General features: G+C 45.6%; 1 protein-coding gene across 2 annotated transcripts; it reads left to right on the top strand.

The window, feature by feature from the left end:
* Window positions 1-412: 412 nt before the first annotated feature.
* On the top strand, window positions 413-18,561 carry DLST (dihydrolipoamide S-succinyltransferase). Of its 2 annotated transcripts, XM_060095813.1 has the most exons (15): window positions 413-542; window positions 1,086-1,119; window positions 3,728-3,776; window positions 6,025-6,080; window positions 6,214-6,288; window positions 6,514-6,569; window positions 7,072-7,183; window positions 8,694-8,849; window positions 9,214-9,290; window positions 11,107-11,204; window positions 14,557-14,687; window positions 16,102-16,175; window positions 16,486-16,569; window positions 16,975-17,142; window positions 18,179-18,561. In XM_060095813.1, the coding sequence occupies exons 1-15, from the start codon at window positions 480-482 to the stop codon at window positions 18,311-18,313; spliced, it is 1,368 nt and encodes a 455-aa protein (XP_059951796.1). In that variant the 5' UTR covers window positions 413-479; the 3' UTR covers window positions 18,314-18,561. The 2 variants fall into 2 exon arrangements, with proteins under 2 accessions (XP_059951796.1, XP_059951795.1); XM_060095812.1 differs by lacking the exons at window positions 11,107-11,204; window positions 16,102-16,175; window positions 16,486-16,569; window positions 16,975-17,142; window positions 18,179-18,561 and having other exon boundaries at window positions 14,557-14,577.
* The last annotated feature ends 1,515 nt before the right edge of the window (window positions 18,562-20,076 follow it).

The following is a 20,076-nucleotide window of genomic DNA, read 5'->3' as shown; positions in this document are numbered from 1 at the left end:
TTTGTTCCGGGGTTAGGGAGCGAGGCAAGTGATTATTGCTTTTTTCAATACTTGAGGAACCTGAGGCTTAGGAAGGCAATGTCACCTGCCCAAGGCCACACAAGTGTAAGGTAAGGCAGGCATGTCTGCCAAGGTCCGAGTCCGAAGCCCATGCCGCCTTCGGCTCTTTTCCGGTAGTGCAGAGGAGGAACGGCGCGGTGCCCCTGGGTGCCAGGACAGAGGGGCACCTTCGGGAGGACAGGCCCCGGCCGGCTGGCAGCGCGGCAGCCTCACCAGCGCGGACAGCTGGCTTGAGGAGGTGGCACCTCCACGCTGCCCGTCGGTTCCCCCCGCCCGCCAGTGGTTCGCTCCGAACACCCCTCCCCGAGCGGCGGGTGCCGCGGCCCGCCCCGCTTCCGGTTGTTGCCGGGCCCTATATCCGGTGTCCGCCTGCCCTCCGCTCCGCCGCCTCCGCCACCACTAAAGCCGCTGCAGCCGCGATGCTGTCCCGGTCCCGCTTCCTGTCCCGGGCGTTCAGCCGCTCGCTCTCCGCCTTCCAGAAGGTATGGTACTGCCGGGCCGGGGCCCCGGCGGGTGAGAAACTCGCCGGTGGTGGACGGCGGCTTGGGGACAGGGGCGTGGCGCCAAGGGCACCGGGACTCGGAGGCCGCGGGCTGGGCGGCCCAGAGCCGCTGTTGCCCTCGGGGCCGTCTTGCGGAGCTCACCGGCCCGTCGCCTTCCCGAGGCAGCCGGCGCCCCGTCCCCTGCTGGACCCCACCCTCCGCTCCGGCGGAGGAGCCGCCTTAGAGCCGCGCTCGCCCCCGCACGAGACTCAGAGTTCGGGAGGAGGCGCGCGGAAGCCCCGACGGGATCCGGGGGCCCGTTTCTTTTCTGTTAAAGTCGGTGGATATCAGTTCGGTTGGGAAGTTGAGATAGTTTGGCAGGCCCCGTGTGAGCCCGCCCAGGCTGTTGCCTTTACCTTTTGGAGTCATGAGATTCGCCTGTCACCGGCACCTGGGCAGCTTTGAGTCTGTGCTTGAAAGAGAAAGCTGTTTCTTCTCTCCTTTCGTCTTGGGTGACGTCGATAATGTCTTCTTTCTCAACAGGGGAACTGCCCTCTAGGGAGACGTTCCCTGCCTGGTAAGTTCTGCCCTTGCCGTCACCTAAAATGCTCTCCTCCTGGGCAGAGCAGTATGCGAGGAAATCGGGGTGCCTGTGTTTCTCCACATCGTGTTCAGATAGATAGGAGTGAAACAGGTGTTGTTTAATGACAGCTATCGTTTATTCATTTGGCACTTAGCTACTTAGTATCTCCTGAGTGTCAGGCACCATGCTAGGCCCTCACAAGGGATCCAGCAGTGACGGGTTCTCGCCCTCCTGGAGCTTACAGTCTAGTGGGAAAGACAAAGTGTAAATTGCTAAACAAGTGAACCATCATGAATCTTGGTTAAATGCTGAGAAGGAAACGTACGAAGCTGGACACTGAAGCTGTGACCCAGAGGATGTGACAGGCCAGCCGGATGAAGAGCAGGAGAAAGAAAGGGAATAGCATGTACAAAGTCCCTGAGGAGGGAAAAGCTTGGCAGTATTTTGGAACTGGAAAAAGGGTGATTTGGCCAGAGCATTTTAGTTGAGGGAGAGAGTGGCATGAGATAGAAGATGGCATAGAGACTAGCGAGAATTTAGGTTTTATCTCAACAGTCCTTTATATGCGTGGCATAAGTATTTGTTGAATGAGTTGATCTTATTGTGGGCATTCTGTGTGCCAGGCATTGTTCTGAGCGCTTTCTGTGCATTTTTTCAGTTGATCATCAAGAAACAGTAAAAGAGGTGTTTTCTCTATTTTACAAATGTATGACTCAAGACTAAGAGAGGTTAAGTGCCTTGACCAAGGTCATGCAGCCAACTATTGGTCAAGCCAGGTCTGCCTATTCCTCAGCCCGAACTCCTAACCCACCATGTTATCATTTGCTCATATAATCAACAGATTATTGAATTCTTACTACATGCCAGGCAGTGTGCTACGTGACAGGGATAGAGGCGGTCTCTACCCTCCAGGATCTTAGGGGCTACCTGGAGAGAAAACAAATATATATTTATGCATACCTAAGGACATAATTGCATTGTGATTACTCTAAAGGAGAAGAGGAGTGTAATGAGAGGATGGGATGATGTAGCCAGGCTTGGGAGGGTGGAGAGTGTGGTGGCAACGTCAGTAAAGGCTTCCCCAAAGAAGTGACATTTAAGCTAAGTCTTGAAGAATACATAGGAGTTGGCCAGGAGAACGATATTCTAAACAAAGGGGATTGCTTGTGCAAAGGTTTTCAGGCAGGAAGAGACTTGACCGGTCATAGAAATGGAAAGGAAGCCTGTCTGGGAGGGCTGGACAGGAATATGGAAAGTTTTTGGACTTTATCCTAAGAGTCATGAGATCATAGGCACCTAGCACAGTGTTCGCTCATAGTGGACTCTTAGTAATAAACTTTTTAACTTAGAATTTTGAAAAATGTCAGTAAACATTTTCTCCACTTCATAGATTGGCAGGACAATGGGAAGAGCCTTGTACTTGGGGTTTGCGTTGTGGTTCAGGGCTTCTCCTTGGGCTGTCACTTAACCTCCAGAAGCCCTGCTTATATATGAAACGGGAGTAATGGCAGATGGTCGTTCCACTTCAGGGAGTTGTGAGACACAAAAATCAAAATGAGGTCATTATGTGAAAGCTTTTTATAAACTCTTAAACGCTGTACAAATGAAACTTGCTGTAGGATGAACTCTAAATTGGAGTTAGGGTTCCAAAAATCAGTAAGGGCTGCTGACTGTTCTAGCTCAAATACATGCTGTGTTTGGGATTTGTACTGCAACGTCATTGGTTACTGGATATAGAGGTGACTTAACTTGCCTCTGAAACCCTGGGGGTGTTTGTGAGGAGGTGGGCACAAGAGAGAATTGTCTCCCATTTGGTGCTTACCGTGCCCGTGGCTCAGAAAGAGTTGTTAATAGATCTGAAAAAATAAGACACATGAAAGAATATAATCAGGTGAAGCAGATACAGTAATTAGTTGTCAGTTGAGGAAGTGCAGTTATCTGTGATGATAAGGACAATTGGTGGGGCAGAAAGGAGCTCCCACCTTGTTGAGTATGACCGGGTGGAAGGTCTCGGGAAGAGTGTAGGAAGACAGTAAACTGAAAGGAGGGACAATGATTTGCTCAGTCCTAGAGCAAGCTGGAGACCTTAGGCCTGAAGTAGCCTAGTCTTTGCTACTGGGGTTCAGGCAACAAGACTTCCAGCTCAGTGCATTTTAAGTAACCAGGGAAACAAACTCAGATCAAACATTCCCACTGCTTCTCTGATTAGGCTATATGTAGTCACAGGATAAGCCATCATGTGTCTTTTTCAAGCTTCAGTTGTATTTGAAGTCTTGGGCAGTAGAGCGTTTTATTATGAAAACATAAAGGGATAGTGAAAGTTTATGAGTTTTAAGATAAATAAGATTATAGAATTCTCCCCTTTCTTCCTCAAAGCCATTCCCACCCGAAGTCCCACATACCTGTTGTTCTCTGCCATGACTATTGCTATGGTGGAAAAGCTTAAGAAGCAGGACTCTGTGTGATAAAGATTATGTTGTTGCCTGCTGTTGATACTGTTCTATCTCAGAGTTAGGGGGTGAACAGACTTCTTTTCCATTCCCAGCAGGTATCCTGTATAAGATAAAGAGTTGTTGGTTAAGAGTTGTTTTGTTTCTTGCAGGGATCTCCTTATGTCAGGGACCAGGTTACCCTGACAGCAGGAAGATTGTGTAAGTATCACTGGGGAGCACAGATATGTGGACATGGGGTATTTAAGACACCAGCTGAACCATCTGCTTTCTTAACTGTCTTTCAAGCCTAGTAATCAAGCTGGTTATGTTGAGTCCCTCTACCTAAACTTGATGTTAATTTATGACATGTGCTTGCACTTCAGCCCCATGTTAAGTGCTGGACCAGGAGTGTGTCTGTCCTGAGGTGTTTAGATTATAATGAAAGTGAAGCTGGAATCCTCTTTTTATGGGAATAGATATAGAAAGGTGCTCCTAACTATTCTGGTTGGATACAAGTGAAGCTGAAGGACTGGACGTTACATTTATTGTGGAGATTAAGAGCATCCTTTTGGTTGCATGGTTACTCATTTTAGAAACAGTAAAAGCAAAAGACTAGTCAGTTGAGTCATGGGACTTTGACTAGTTCAGAGGGAATGCTGTTATTGCATAATGCAAAGTTTGGAGAAAGGCCACCCATGTGTGTTTCAGATTAACTTCTGCTTATGAATGTTGCTTAATGCTACTTTGCATTCCAAGTATTTTCAGGGTGGTGGTAAGAGGATGCTCTTTAGTTACCTGTTGAGCAGCTGTCAAGCTATTTTCTCTACAGGTAGGATCTTCAAAATGAAGGGTGAGCAGATTGGCTCCTTCTTCACTGTGCATTACAAGCATAATCCCATTGTAAATGTTCTTTTTGCTGTTTCTAAGTATTCTACTGTTAACCTCTAATACTTTTGTAATTTAAAAGTTATTTAGGGAGATTCAAAATGTGTTACTCATCTGCAGTTTAAATGAAAAGTGGAGCAGCCACAAATCCTATGCAATAAATGCAATAAATAACTATTCAAAAGTAAATTATTTTAAAATACCCTAAACTTTGAGGGATAAGGATCACACATTAGGGTATTACTCTAATCTAATAACTGTTTTTGTGTTTTATATTGTCTTTTTTCATGAATAAGGTATTCATTTTACTTAAAAATCTTTTATTGTAAAACTATTTTTGGTTTTATGTTTTTATTTAATAGCTTATAAATTTACATGGTTCAGAAGTAAAAAGAGAGTCCATGAGAAGATTTTTTTCCTGTTCTCCGGTGCCACCAAGTTTCTCTTCCCCAAGACAGCCGATGCTCCAGGTTCTCGGGTGTCCTCAAAGAGCAGTCTCTGCATTTACACATTACCTGTTAGTTCTTGCCTACGAACATGTACCTGTACATGGCTGTAAACTTTTTGCAGAACACTTTGTGTTCTGTATTTTATTTATTTATTTTTTTGTGGTACGCGGGCCTCTCACCGTTGTGGCCTCTCCCGTTGCGGAGCACAGGCTCTGGACGTGCAGGCTCAGCGGCCATGGCTCACGGGCCCAGCCGCTCTGCGGCACGTGGGATCCTCCTGGACCGGGGCACGAACCCGCGTCCCCTGCATCGGCAGGCGGACTCTCAACCACTGCGCCACCAGGGAAGCCCTACCTTGCTCTTTTGAAGTTCCTCTTGAATGAGTCCAGAATGGACTGATATGCTGCCTCCTGGCAAGAGAACAGATTAGGAGATACTATATCAGTTTTTTGGTGTTTTGTTTGTTTGTTTGTTTTGCATATAACCCCTTGTTTTACTTGTTAACTGTCTCATCTTGCTGTCCTGTATAATCTATAATCATGTGGACAGAAATTCTGTTGTATGTGGCACAGTGGCATGTACCCTGAGGGCGCACAATTTATCTTACTTGCATTTAGTTAAGAAAAAACGTCATCAGGAAGCTGAGTCCTTTTGGTGGGTATGCAAAGGGCCAAGATGCTATCTTTTTCTTCAAAGACCTAAACTAGGTCTGTTCTGGGAGAGCTGGCATTTCACTGCAGCACATTTCACTCACCCAAGGGACTCGCTGTTTAAGGCACCCAAGTCATCCAGGCTTTGCTCTAGACCTGCTGAGTCAGAATCTCTGGGAATGGGGCCTAGACATGTATGCTTTGAAAAAGTTCCCCCAGGTAACACTGATGGGCACTCCTAGTCAAGAATCACTGATTTAAAGGGAAGGTGAAAGAATCTAAAAAAGAGTGGATATATGTATATGTATAACTGATTCACTTTGCTGACAGCAGAAACTAACACAACATTGTAAATCAACTATACTCCAATAAAAATTTAAGAAATGAAAATAAAAAAGGGAAGGTGACCCGTGGTGCCTTATCTAGACTAAAATGTGAGTGAATCACCGGTTAAAGGAGTTTACTTTTATGTTTGTTTTCTAGCATTAACAACGGTAGTGTCTTCAGTGTTCGCTTTTTCAGAACTACAGCTGTGTGCAGTAAGTACCTTCAGCTCCCTACCTTATGGAGCTTTAATGGGAAGAACAACAATTGACTGAATTTAATTAAAGAAAAAAATTAAAAAGGAGAAATGTGGACTATGTGATTTTTTTTTTTCCCCTCTTTTCCTAGAGGATGATGTGATTACAGTCAAAACCCCAGCATTTGCAGAATCTGTCACAGAAGGGGATGTCAGGTGGGAGAAAGGTAAGATTTAGTGCCTTCTCACTTCTTGAGTTTAAATACTTTTGAGAAGTCCCCTTTACCCCCACGATAATCAATGGCTCCACCGTTTTCTTTACATGCAGTGTACTTTCCCCTGGCTTTAGGAAAGGGGTATTGTAACACACCTGCCAGTGGGGATTTTGTGGCTACTGGAGGGTTCCCCCCCCCACCACCCCCCTAAGAGGTAGGCTTTGACTATCTTTTCAGCTGTTGGAGACACAGTTGCAGAAGATGAAGTGGTTTGTGAGATTGAAACTGACAAGGTAGGCTTGTCCTATTAGTGCCAACTTTTCATGGTCTCCCCTTGGTTTCTTAACCTAATGAAAGGAACAGGGACTTAACTGTTGGTTATAGATAATTTTTAACTGCCTCAGTTGTAAAATTGTTGGAATAGCTCATTAAAAAGAAAACTTAATAAGTTTAATTTTAGATTATTCTAGGTGTATGTACTATGTACTTTAATAGCTTTAGTTTTATAGCTTTTGTGTGTGTGTGTGTGCATGAGCTGTTTCCAGTTGTTTTTATGTATCACTGGGAAACACATGAACTGAATCTTGCTTTAGTGCTCTGAGAAAGGACAGAAAGGGTGAATCTTCACAGTAGCATTGATTACTCTTACTCTGAAAGTGTGGCCTTGGTGTTTCTATATACAGGGTCTTGTGTATCTGTGTTGCAACTCTTGTGACTCATTTGAGATTCTATACAATTAATTTTCTAATGCTGAGTAAAAATTTGGACTCTTTCTCCATCTGTCTTCTTTTCAAGACATCTGTGCAGGTTCCATCACCAGCAAATGGCATGATTGAAGCTCTTTTGGTACCTGATGGGGGAAAAGTAGAAGGAGGCACTCCTCTTTTCACACTCAGGAAAACTGGCGGTAAAGAAGTTCTCCTGGTTGTCAGGGTCTCCAGTGTTCCCCCTTGGAACTGGGGCTGAGCATAATATACTAATTCCTTGATACCTCAAAGACCATTTGGCATTTGGCATTCCTCTGCCCTTTTTGAGGCAGTAAGAGGGGAGCTATTTATATTGTGAACTTTAAATGTCAAGTTTTAGAAGAAAAGGGTATTAAAAAAATAAAGCTCATTATACTCTGTTCTTTATTGTGCTGGACCTTTTCGTAAGTAGGAATGAAGAAGATTCTAAAGACAGTGATTTCCCCCCACCCCAACCTTGGCGTCAGAGTCACATGGGGGCTTTAAAAATAATACAAATGCCTAGATCCTGAGTCCCAGGGATTCTGATATATTAAATCTGGGGTTTTCGGATCCTGGTTATCTTATCATAGTTTTCATTGTTGTTGTTGTTGTTGTTTTAATGCTCTCCAAGTGATTCTGATACACAGCCAGGGCTGGGAGCCACTCTTCTAAAATGAGAAGTAGTACTTCATCCTGTCTATTATAGAGAATTTGGTGTAGTTTTTTCATATCTATTCTCTCATAACATTTTTTAGGGAGGGTTGGGTGTCTCTTGGGAAGAAATGAGAAATAAGGAAATGAATTTGTACTGGATCTCACAGTCAGTATTAGAGATTAGAAAAGAACTTTCTGATTCTTAATTAAATGCTATAACTACTAAAGTATTTTTTTCATTGTTAAGATAGTTAAGCAGAAAGATGGTAGATTGCATTGTTATGATTGATCAGGGCAAGACCAGAAGCCCAGAATGGAAAGAACATACAGTAGAAGGCTAGGGGATAAGATTGATTCTTCTAGTTGGAGAATTTCATTTTCTGATCATTCCTTAAGAGAATGTTCTTCTAATTTAAATGTAAACCCAGATGTGATGTCCAAATTGGTAGAATCAAAAATATTTAAAGTTGTGAATTTATATTGCTTGACCACCTCATTGGTTTATAAGAGTTATCCTAGATAAAATGCTTTGAAGTCTTAAGTCTAAATGTGCCCTTGATTATTTAAACTTTTAATTTTTAAGTTAAGAGTATTCTCCCACATGGGATGTTAAAATAGAAGAGGAGAGGATCAGTATTACCATAACTAGAAAGGTGTTGCTCTTATGTGTGTATTTTAACATCTTAAGTTACCTGGGTTTCTTTTGCTTTGAAGTTTACATTACCATGGACTTTAGTAGGTGCTTTGAAAGTACTGGCTGAATTTGATGACCAGTAGATATTTGTGAAATCAGGAAGGCAGCTGAGTTAAGTCAGTTATCTAATGTAGGACATCTAGGAGCCCTGGGGAATAGAAGCATAGTGCCTTAAATCATTCTGTGTATCTCAAAGCCTTACATGTATAGCAAATACTCAGGAGGCATTTGTTAATTGATTGGAGATAGAGCTTTTGCTGCTAAATTCTACTTAGTGTCTGCAACTTGGTTGCTTTCCATTCCAGAGAGTGCCAATGGCATCTATTTTTCTTGTTTTTCAGCTGCTCCTGCTAAGGCCAAGCCAGCCGAAGCTCCTGCTGCTGCAGCCCCAAAAGCAGAACCTGCCGCGTCGGCAGTTTCTCCTCCCCCTGCAGCATCTATACCCACTCAGATGCCACCAGCGCCCTCGCCCTCACAGCCTCTCACTAGCAAACCAGGTAAGCCTCTGGCTTCCACGTGTCTTTATGTGGGAGAACAGCATCTCATCTTATGTCATGTTCCCTCACAGTCTAAGACTAATTATGGCTCTGAACAGGCTCCACTGTCTGCTTTGTGGAAAGAATTCTAAGAGCTGATACAAAGGGTTTGCATCTCAGCTTTTTAGCTGAGTGTATAGCTGTGTGACTTTAGGCTAGTTATTTAACTTCTCTGAGCAGATTGTTCGTTCGTGAAGTAGGAATGATACTAATACACCTCAGCATATCTTGAAGATTAAGTGACAGTACAGTATGAAAGCACTGGCATGTACTCAAGTAAATGTTTCTCATTTTCCGATGCAGTGTACCCTTTCTTCATTTTCAGTGTCTGCCGTAAAACCCACTGCTGCCCCTCCAGTAGCTGAGCCAGGAGCTGGCACAGGTCTGCGTTCAGAACATCGGGTAAGTCTCTGAGGAAAACTTCCAAGAAAGAAGCCGAGGGGCAGTGCTGAGATGAATGGAGTGGGTATGCTCTGCCTGCCTTTGAGTGGCTGGCAGCTGATCCCCTTGGCCTTGACAAGGAAATTGAGTTTAGGATGCGACTTGTTCAGTGACATGACTGTCAAATGACAGGACTAGAACCAGAGGTCTTCTGAACGCTTGTCCATTGGTTTTTCCCACTGTGTTAATGCTACCAGCGAAATGCTGTGGGTGAGTAAGATATACGCAGGGGATGGTAGCCTAGTGATGCATCCCCTCCCTCCCACGATAACACATACTTCAGAGAGGTGGCTTAGTGAGCTCTAGTCCTATACTTCCGGGATACTTAGCTGAGGGCTACCCAGTGGCACTCAGGAGCAGACATAAAACCTCAAGGAAGTATGGTCAAGAGGGTGGGTTCCTCTGCCTGAGAATACCTCCTAAAAATACTAGAGCCTCAAAAGTTTGTTGCTTCTGAGTTTCCATTCCACAAGTAGCTATTCTCGTGCCAGTCTTTATTACCAGAAATTTCCCTTTCTTCAATGACTCTTGGGCTGGCTAGCCCTACCCCACACTCTTCCATAAATTGGTTTTGGTTTTTAAATCAAACCATATCCGTGGCCTTTATTCTTTTTTTTTTTAAAACATCTTTATTGGAGTATAACTGCTTTACAATGTTGTGTTAGTTTCTGCTCTATAACAAAGTGAATCAGCTATATGCAGACGTATATCCCCATATCCCCTCCCTCTTGCGTCTCCCTCCCACCCTCCCTATCCCACCCCTCTAGGTGGTCACAAAGCACCGAGCTGATCTCCCTGTGCTATGTGGCTGCTTCCCACTAGCTATCTGTTTTACATTGGGTAGTGTATATATGTCCATGCAACTCTCTCACTTCTTCCTAGCTTACCCTTCCCCCTCCCCGTGTCCTCAAGTCCATTCTCTACATCTGCATCTTTATTCCTGTCCTGCCCCTAGGGTCATCAGAACCATTTTTTTTTTAGATTCCATATATATGTCTTAGCATACGGTATTTGTTTTCTCTTTCTGACTTCACTCTGTATGACAGACTCTGGGTCCATCCACCTCACTACAAATAACTCAATTTCGTTTCTTTTTATGGCTGAGTAATATTCCATTGTATATATGTGCCACATCTTCCTTATCCATTCATCTGTCGATGGACACTTAGGTTACTTCCATGTCTTGGCTATTGTAAATAGTGCTGCAGTGAACATTGTGGTACATGACTCTCTTTGAATTATGGTTTTCTCAGGGTATATGCCCAGTAGTGGGATTGCTGGGTCATATGGTAATTCTATTTTTAGTTTTTTAAGGAACTTCCATACTGTTCTCCATAGTGGCTGTATCCATTTACATTCCCACCAACAGTGTAAGAGGGTTCCCTTTTCTCCACACCCTCTCCAGCATTTACTGTTTGTAGATTTTTTGATAATGGCCATTCTGACTAGTGTGAGGTGATACCTCATTGTGGTTTTGATTTGCATTTCTCTAATTATTAGTGATGTGGAGCATCTTTTCATGTGTTTGTTGTAGGCCTCTATTCTTGGTCAAACTTTCGGCACACTTGAGTGGGTAGTTTGTGTCTGTGTTTCCTCGTTCTTGCACAGAGGAGCAAGGCCACCCCAGGAAAGAGAAAGCCTGGATCTCTCCCTGTATTTAGATACTACAGCCTGTCCTTATCCACGCCTAGCAAGCCCAGTGCTCCCTCAGACTAAGTGCGAAGGGTTAGGTCCAGAGAGACCAGGTGGTCAATACTTGTCCCACTTTCCCTTTCAGGAGAAAATGAATAGGATGCGGCAGCGCATTGCTCAGCGTCTGAAGGAGGCTCAGAATACCTGCGCAATGCTTACCACTTTCAATGAGATTGACATGAGGTGAGAGCTCTAGTCCTCTTCCTCCCTGTGCCCATTTTCTTGGAGAACACTTGAACTTGCCCAAGTCCCTACCTAGTGCTGATGCCCAAACTAACTTAACAGGAAAGAAGTCCTTCTTTGCAGTGCTTGTTGACTTACACAGAGTGACCCACTGGTTTCACTCTCTAATCGACTTTCCTAATACTGTGCCTGCCTCCTCTGTGACCTAAAGAACTTAGCCTTTTACTTTTATACCTGAATCTTGTGATTTCTGATAAACGAGGCTGGTAATAGTCTTAAACTCTAATGACTACTGTCGAGCTGACAAGTAGACATAGGGCATCCAGGCTGACAAGGCTCCCCTAGGGATACAGAATCACTTGAGAGCACGACCAGAGCCAGGCGCCATACCCTGCTTCCTTCTCACTGTGACCGCTCCTTATGTGTGCTCCTAAGCGACTCAGAATTGAGTGGGTGGAAAGGCATAGGCTTGTCATATCTTTCACCTTTCCCAGCTTTGATAATGAAATGGGAAGCAAGTTGTGCTTTTAAAGAAAAACCTCAGACTTAACCAAAGGGGCTAATTCAGTATACCCATTTCTGTAGTGAGCTAATCGTTGACTCACTTATCTTCTTCAAGACTTTGATGTTTACAGGTGTCAGGACTGTAGGGAAGGGAATACAGTCAAAGTCAACAAAGAGTTTTTGAGTGCTTACTGTGCACAAGATATTACACTGTATTTGAGGGGGATGCAAAGATGAGTGAAAAAGAGCCCTTACCCTCATAGAGCTACCATCTTGCTTAGATAAATAGAAAGTAAAATCTCTAGTATCAGTATCAGGAGGATACAAAACGTATGAAGTGGAGAAGAGAATGAGATCATTTGTTTTTGAGGTGGCAGGGTGGAGGGTAGGGATCAGGAAAGGCTTCCTGGAGGAAAGAGATTTTTAATAGACCTTAAAGAACGACTAGCACTTTGACATAGTGGAGGAAGGTCATTGCAGAAGATGTTAACAGTGTGGACCTGGCACAGACTGGAAAGTCCATGACACGTTTGAGAAACAGTCGCTGTGAGAAATATGTGTAGGAAAGAATGGTAAAGCAAGTTGGATCCATACTTCAGGATGTTTTAAGTGCCAGGGTAAGAGTTCATAGTTAATACAGGAGGTAAAATCATCAAGTCTTCAGGTCATCTCTTTGTTTTTTATTTTTGTCCCAAGTGTTTAGTCTGAATGTACGTTTCATTAAGGAAATTGGTCTCCTTTGGAAGGGGTCTGAGAAGTGTAGAGAGGGGAGTGTGCTGTGGCATTCACAGAGTAGGGCTCTGTGGCCCATTTCACTAGATGCCATACATCCTATTGTGAAGCTTCCCAAAAGGCTGGATGTCATTCAAGCCAAAGATTTCTCTCCTATCCGTAGGATGTAGGGAAGGACCTTGACTAATGAATCACAAGGGCTGCAGCTTATGTTTCAGTGCATTAGGGCCAAATTGTACACAAATCAAATTGGGCTTTGAAATTCTACCCAATTCCTTAAGACAAAACATGTAAATATTTGTGGCCTTGAAAGATGCAGTTGGCCCAACAGCTTTGATTGAAGGTAAGTACAATAGCTGGATCTCCTTTCAGCAGCTAATCGAAGTGTCACTTAATGATGGCCTGGGGTCTTACTGCAGTCAGTAATCTGGTTTAGATTGAGTGCCCTTTGGGTCTTGCACTGATCAGCTAACCCATAAGGGGCCTTTCTGAGACCTTCTCCTCTCCCCTGTTGTCCCAGCCTCTGCCTGCAAGGGCAGAGCTCTGAAATAGAAACTACTTAATGACCAGACAATAGCATTTGGGCAGTTTTGAGAGCAGAGATGTTTATCACTTCTCTTTCCCTCTTCTGCCGCTCTTGTGTCTTGGGAACCAGTAATGTCTTTAGGGTGGTAATCCTAGCACTAAATGAGGTTAGACTCAGGAAAACAAAACATTTTAAAACCAATCAGTCCCCCTAGGAAAACTTCCCTTTTGAAAAACACAAGGTCTAAAGGGGGGAGTTAAAGTTATACCATCTTATCTTTCGTGCTAATGTCAAATTAGGCCATTATAGAGAGAAAGGGAGAACTGAGCATTTGGGCCTAAGATAAAGTTAAATTCGATTTCCATCATGGAACTGTATTCCCATAAATACAGAGGTTTCTGCAGCAAAATGATGGGAAAGCCATTTCCCACTAACTCTGTTGCACATGTGTTGTATGTATGTGAAAAACCAGCCCCGAAGGAACAAAGACTGGTCACCTTGCAAAGGCTTCTCAGGGGCCTTGCTGCTTGTACTTTAAAAAGCTTAGGTCTGCACATGGTCACTTTTCTAAATACCCGGGAAACCACGTCCATCAAACTAATATTAACAGCAGGAATTGTGTCTTTATTATCTTTATATCTTGGTGCCCTGCATTGACCGCCACGTGTGGTGGGTGTTAGTACCTGTTTGAAGGAACAAGTGGATGGAACTGCTAACTCTGGGGAGATGAGTGAATCTACTGACTTTCTCATGAGCCTAAAACAACACTGGATTATACCCATCCACAGATAGTCATGACTGCTTTGGCTCACATGAAGCCCATGCACCTGTGGGGCTTTGGGGTTTTTTTTCATCTTCACTAGTTAGGAGACAGGAGGAATGTCACAAGGAAGTCATAATCAGGTTTGGTGGTATCTTGAAAATAAACAAGAGATAAAAAGAATGGTGCTTATTTTGCGGACTTTGTTTATGCTTAAAAAAAGCTTTTTTCGGGGTAGATGGCTCATGATTTTTTTTTTTTTCTTTTTGCGGTATGTGGGCCTCTCACTGTTGTGGCCTCTCCCGTTGCGGAGCACAGGCTCCGGACGCGCAGGCCCAGCGGCCATGGCTCACGGGCCCAGCCGCTCCGCGGCATATGGGATCCTCCCAGACCGGGGCACGAACCCGTATCCCCTGCATCGGCAGGCGGACTCTCAACCACTGCGCCACCAGGGAGGCCCGGCTCATGATTTTAGTGTAGCTGAAAGTCACTTTCTTGTCCAGGGTGAGGATGTTGGTGTGCTGTATGAGCTCCTGTTCATATTGTCTGTAACTGAAATCTTTGACTTCTGGAACACGAAGGAGCCCTGTAAAGGGCTCAGTCTACCTTCAAGACAGATTGGATCCGATTCCTTTGGGTCCAGGTTTTGTAAAGGAATAAAGTTATTGTGTTGACCTCTAGTGGACTATTTCAAAACTTGAACTTAGGTAGATGGTCCACACTAAGGGAAAAAAGCTTACCCAACTGTGTACACGGAGTTAGAAACCAGTATGAAAGTCAGAATTGAGGCTTCTTTTGTGGTCAGTTTGTTTTGTAATGTGTTTTTGCAGTAACATCCAGGAGATGAGGGCTCGGCACAAAGATGCTTTTCTGAAGAAACATAACCTCAAACTAGGCTTCATGTCGGCATTCGTGAAGGCCTCAGCCTTTGCCTTGCAGGAGCAGCCTGTTGTAAATGCAGGTGAGTTTGTGGTGGCTAGAATCACAGAGGTCCTGGGAGGTGTGCGTGTAAACACAGACCTGCTCCCACACACAGACACAAAGACGGCGGTTGACAGACTAAGGCTTCTTATTTCATACGTGTGAAAACTTGAGTACCTTCCCTGGGGGTTTCTTGACTCACCTTCCCAAATGGGCATCATGATTACTTCCTCCCCCCTAGCTGGACAGAACAGGTTCTCTTCACAGTGCATAGCTTGGCAGCTGCTGTGGTGACAGGCAGTTCTGAGCCAGCCCAGCAATCCAGGCTTCTCATGTCTGTGGGGAGACTTGTGTTCTGGCTGATGCCCACCCTCCCACAAGCCCTATTATCTTGGGACCTGACTCTTACACCTGGCATAGCTCCAGGGTGACCTTTGATTTCTGGTCAGTGGACCTCATTGGGAGGCCTTGGGCTTGGCCCCTCTTTCCTGGACTTGGTGCCCATTTTCCTTACTTTTTGCTCACCTACGTCATTGGAATGTTGACCTAACAAGCAGTTCTCTTTCCCATTGAGACAATTCTCTGTTCCCTGGAAGATTAGAGAGGACAGTGGCACTTCTGCAGCCCTCAGCAGTGCAGGGTCCCTAAAGATCTAGAAATAGAAGTCCTAGTCCCTTCCGCCAAGTGGTGTGCCCTAAGGTAGGTGGAAGGGCTTTGTTTCACCCCAGTGTGTATCTCTTTATTTCTTCCGTTCTTCTTATGCTTCCTGATGACTCTCTCCATCTCTTCTGCCTACACATACATGTAGGCATTTCTCAGAGTTCCCCTGACCTCTTTCTCACTTCACATGCTTTTCTGGGGTGTCTTATCTGTAATACAGTGCAGACTTTCTATGAAAAAGATTCCCAAGCCTGTATTTTCTCACGAGCATCAGACCTAAATTTTTAGCTGCTGGCTTGCTCTCTCAGGCTAGCATATTAAAGCCAGACCACCCTGCTTCCGAGTCTCCTAGAAAGAGGCTTGCCTCCTTGTTGAGAGTGGGCAGCAGAATGGGCAGCATCCCCACCCCCCCACTTCCACTTCCTTTACTCATTTGCCCTTTTGGGGAACACTTTTCCAACCTGCCGTTAGCTAAGGGAGGGCTGGAGTAGGGCTGCCTAACAAGAACTTTGGCACATACTTACCCTGTGTTAGCCTGTGTGTTGATCCCTCTGCGGGCTGCCAAGGAAACGGATGCTCCTGTGCTCATGCTTAGGGCACTTGGGAGAAGTTACAGTTGGCTGGCACGGGAGTAAGAGGAGTGTCAGCTGCCCCTTGTAAGGTGGTGGTTTTTGTGCTAGTTGGTCGGCCCACACTGTACCAAGCACCGTGGATTTTTCCTCTATTAATGCAAATTTTTCCTCAGTAGCCTAGGCCTGGGGCGTTGTATATAATGTGTGTTTTCTCTCTCATAGTGATTGACGATACAACCAAAGAGGTGGTGTATAGGGATTATATTGACATCAGCGTTGCAGTGGCCACGCCTCGGGTATGTTGGGGCAAGAAGTGGGGACTCTGATCTTTGACTCTCTCCTTACCTGTGTGAAGAAGCAGACCCCTGGGAGAGATCTTTCCTGTAATTCTGTCTTTTTAGAAGGGAGTTACTAGAAGAGTAACCTGTTTTGGATCATACCATGTTCTTCTATCTCTGGCAAGCCTAAATATTTTAGACTCTGTTAATCACATTGAGTAACTAAGATATTCTGGGGGAGGGGAGACTAGAGGCTTGAATCAGGAGAGTTACAACTATAAAGGATGCTATTAATTTGCAACTGAAAAGAACTTTTCACTCTCATCAGGGTCTGGTGGTTCCCGTCATCAGGAATGTGGAAACTATGAATTTTGCCGATATTGAGCGAACCATCAGTGAACTGGGAGAGAAGGTAAAATAGAAAGGATGGTATGAGCAGCTGGGCAGGTCAGGGAAGAGAGCCTGGGGAAGGCTGGGCCAGTGAGCGGTGCTCAGGGAGCTGGAGCCTCACTTTGTTCTGAAAGGAGTGTGTGGCCCCTGCGAACGGCAGTCACAAGCGAGAGCTGAAGTACAGCTACCTGGTGGGGCTTATCGTGCTCTTACGACTGAAGAGCTCATCAGATGAAACCTGCTCGGAAAAGAAAAGATTCTGAAGTCCTCTTCCCTGGTGGAGCACTAGTCATAGGCATCTCAGCTGAATGCTTTTGTGTTAAAGCTAGACCTTGGATCGTTGATCTCAGATATGAGCTTTCTGGACTTCCTTTAGGTGAAGAAAGCTGGGTTGACCTTACCTTTCAATTATAAAATCTGTTTTTAGGCCCGGAAGAATGAACTTGCCATTGAAGATATGGATGGTGGTACTTTCACCATCAGCAACGGAGGCGTTTTTGGCTCGCTCTTTGGAACGCCCATCATCAACCCCCCTCAGTCTGCCATCCTGGGCATGCATGCCATCTTTGATAGGCCCGTGGCCGTGGGAGGCAAGGTAGGGACCATCACCATTAATTTCCTAGCAGCTAGGCGATAAGGAGAGGGAAGTCTAACTAGATGCTCATTATAAAAGATTCGCTATAGTTTCAGGCATAAGTTGCATCTCCTAGTTTCTAATTACTAGCTGAGGCAGTGGTTCTTAAATTGTGTGTGGAGTAGCAGCACCTGGGAACTTGTTGGAAATGCAAATTCTTGGACCCCTTCCGAGACCTAGTGAAGCAGAAAGTACAGATGATTCTGCTGCACGTTAAAGTTTGAGAACCTTTGAGCTGAGAAAGCTTGCTCCTTCATCTGGGACTGGTCAACAGGCTTCATTCTCTAGGTGCTGTAGAGAGTGTGGGGATACAGTTGAAGACATGGTCCTTGCTCGTGGGGAGCAGAGGACAGCAGGGCAGAGCCATCCACAAGCTGCCAACTTGCAATGACGAGGCGTAGAGGTTTTCTGGGAGTTCACGGAATGAGGGCAAAAGGTCTTGAGCTGGCCCTGGAAGATAGGTTGGTAGGAAAATGTTTTCTGGGACTCCTGTGTTTAGAACCTTTTTGGGTCACTAACTCCTTTTTCAATCTAAAAATCATAGACCTTCCCTGAAAATGCCCATACACCCAACTTTGCATAGAGTTTCAGAGAATTTGTGGACCCCAGGTTAAAAAAAAAAAATTTTTTTTTTTTGTTACTATAACCCCAAAGAAGAAACTGCAGGCAGCCAGAACTGAAGAGGAACTTCCCTGTAGACAGCACAGAAGTGAGAGGGCAGAGCATGGTGTTTTGTTTTCTTTTGTTTTTTTAAAGGCAGTTGTAAGGAGACTCCTATTTTCTTGGTTTAAGCTTTGTTTTTGAGTGTGGGAGCTTTGCACTCAGGGTAGGGCTTGGTCTTTGAATATACTGTAAGTATCCAGAAGAAACAAAGCAAAGTAGGAAAGGCTCTGCAACTGGGAACTTAACTGTGGGCTATGCTTTGTCATCTCCCCTTTCATCTGGGCTTTCTCTGCCCCGCTGCAGACAAACCTGTCGACCTCTCTTCTCTCTGTAGATGGAGGTGCGGCCCATGATGTATGTGGCCCTGACGTATGATCACCGGCTGATCGATGGCAGAGAGGCCGTGACTTTCCTCCGCAAAATCAAGGCAGCAGTAGAGGATCCCAGAGTCCTCCTATTGGACCTGTAGGAGGAAGCCATGCGCCCTACACATCAACCATGCAGGAACTGAAAACCAGTCTTCTCCCTGTCCCCTCACGGGCCCCGGGTTAGCCTGGTGACAGACAGGCATATGCTGTCGTTCTCAAGCAAGGAAACCAGGGCACTATGTAACCAGCAGTCACAGGTCTCTTGGTGTTCTGCCAGGCTCTCTCCCTCTCTGCGCCGTTCTCTTACACTCGAATATCTGATTTCCTTAGGCTTGAGGGAGAGAGAGAGCCTTAATGGATGCTCATTAATATTCCTGCCTTTCTCCATTAGCCCTCCGCTGAGATGATTTTGCTTCTCCCCCGTCCAGTATACCATAGGGAAACTGCCGGGGACCATGTGATTAAGTTTCTATCTCTTGAAAGTCTGTTCTCCAGAGATGCCTAGGAGGATGCTGTGCCTCCCAGGCTCGGAGCACCCTCTGTCCTGGCTGTGCACGTCCTTACTCGGTTCCACCCATGTGGAGGTATTGACCACAGGCCAGGAGGTGCTGCTTTGCTTCTTAAGTGGCATCCTCATTCTCAGCTGTCACTGACTTCAAGCTGCCTCTTCTACCTCTTCCGGGAAGCACAGGCTGGGGGATCTGGAGGGGCAGGGGATGGGTAGGCAGTGTTGAGGGGGAGGACGGATTCTGAGGTCAGAGGTTGTAAATGAGACTGGAGCAGAACCCAGGCCTGCCCTCACACTCCCCGTCACAGCTTTGTACCAGGAAGACCCATTTTGGCACAAGCACTCCCAGCTGTGGTCGTGCCGCCCTTTCCAGACCACTGGGACCATTCTAGCACGTTATTCTCATCTAGAGCAGATTCTAGCACACCTTGGCAGTGAGAGCGTGTCACAACCAAGGGCTGGATGGCGCCTGGTAGAGATGGGAGTGGAGGAGGCATACTGTGGACTGGCTCACATTGTCTGGAGCTTTTAAATTCCATTGGCTTAAGCCTGTGGGCTGAAGAGGCAGTTCTGTTCCTTCCTGTATCGTGGCCCTTAGGGAGCGGAGCCTTAGCTCTTCCTCCACAGAACACAGGTCTGGGAGAGGATGGATTGTGGTGGAAAGCAGCCCAAGATGCTAGTGCACAGTGGGGAAATGGCCGATGTCACCTATGAGGCACTGCCTTGGGTCTGGGCACAGTCATTGGAATTCTTCGGAGCATGGTTAAATGCACACATCTTGTCATGAAAGCTACTGGGCTTCATCGCTTCGTATCCAACTGCATCCAGGCGTGAGGCTGCTGACACTTGACACAGGGAGCCATTTATTTAGTGCAGGGTGCCCATTTGTATTTTGAGCGAAGAAGCAGGGCGCGAAGAAGCAAGGCCTAGGGGTTGGGGGAGGGGGAAGGGGTGGGAGCCAGTACTGAGTGCCTGCAGCATCTCCTATGTCTTCACTATCCAGAACTTGTGACTAAAATATTTAAAGAAACTGATTTTAAATGCAAATTAAAGGGCAGATGTTCACAAACAGGGTTCCTGCTTCTGTACTTCTTTTGGTTACTGAGGTTGTACAAGTCTCCAGCACTGTAACTGTCATTAGCACTGAAAGCCACGTAATGTCCCTCCCATCCAGAAAAGTGCCCTGGCTTCCAGGGCACTTCCTTCCTTCCTCGAACCCGGTGAGCCCGGCAAGCCACACTGTTAAAGAGAAACTGGTTCTCACCTGCGTGAAGCCCCTTCAAACACCAACAGACATTTACATTTTGATGGCGCCTTGCGTTATTTCTGGGATGGATGGGGGAGTGGTGGAGCAAC

Source organism: Mesoplodon densirostris, chromosome 4 (assembly GCF_025265405.1).
Source record: "Mesoplodon densirostris isolate mMesDen1 chromosome 4, mMesDen1 primary haplotype, whole genome shotgun sequence".
Lineage (NCBI taxonomy): Eukaryota > Metazoa > Chordata > Mammalia > Artiodactyla > Ziphiidae > Mesoplodon > Mesoplodon densirostris.
Note: the sequence above shows the minus strand (reverse complement) of the source record. Positions and strands in the feature narration are given on the sequence as shown.

Bases quoted from the DNA above. Each gene is read 5' to 3' on its own strand.
- DLST (XM_060095813.1), top strand. From the start codon at position 480: ATGCTGTCCCGGTCCCGCTTCCTGTCCCGGGCGTTCAGCCGCTCGCTC. The intron at 14,688-16,101 runs GTGAGTTTGTGG...TCTCTCTCATAG, and splicing joins GCAGCCTGTTGTAAATGCAG to TGATTGACGATACAACCAAA. The intron at 16,176-16,485 runs GTATGTTGGGGC...CACTCTCATCAG, and splicing joins TTGCAGTGGCCACGCCTCGG to GGTCTGGTGGTTCCCGTCAT.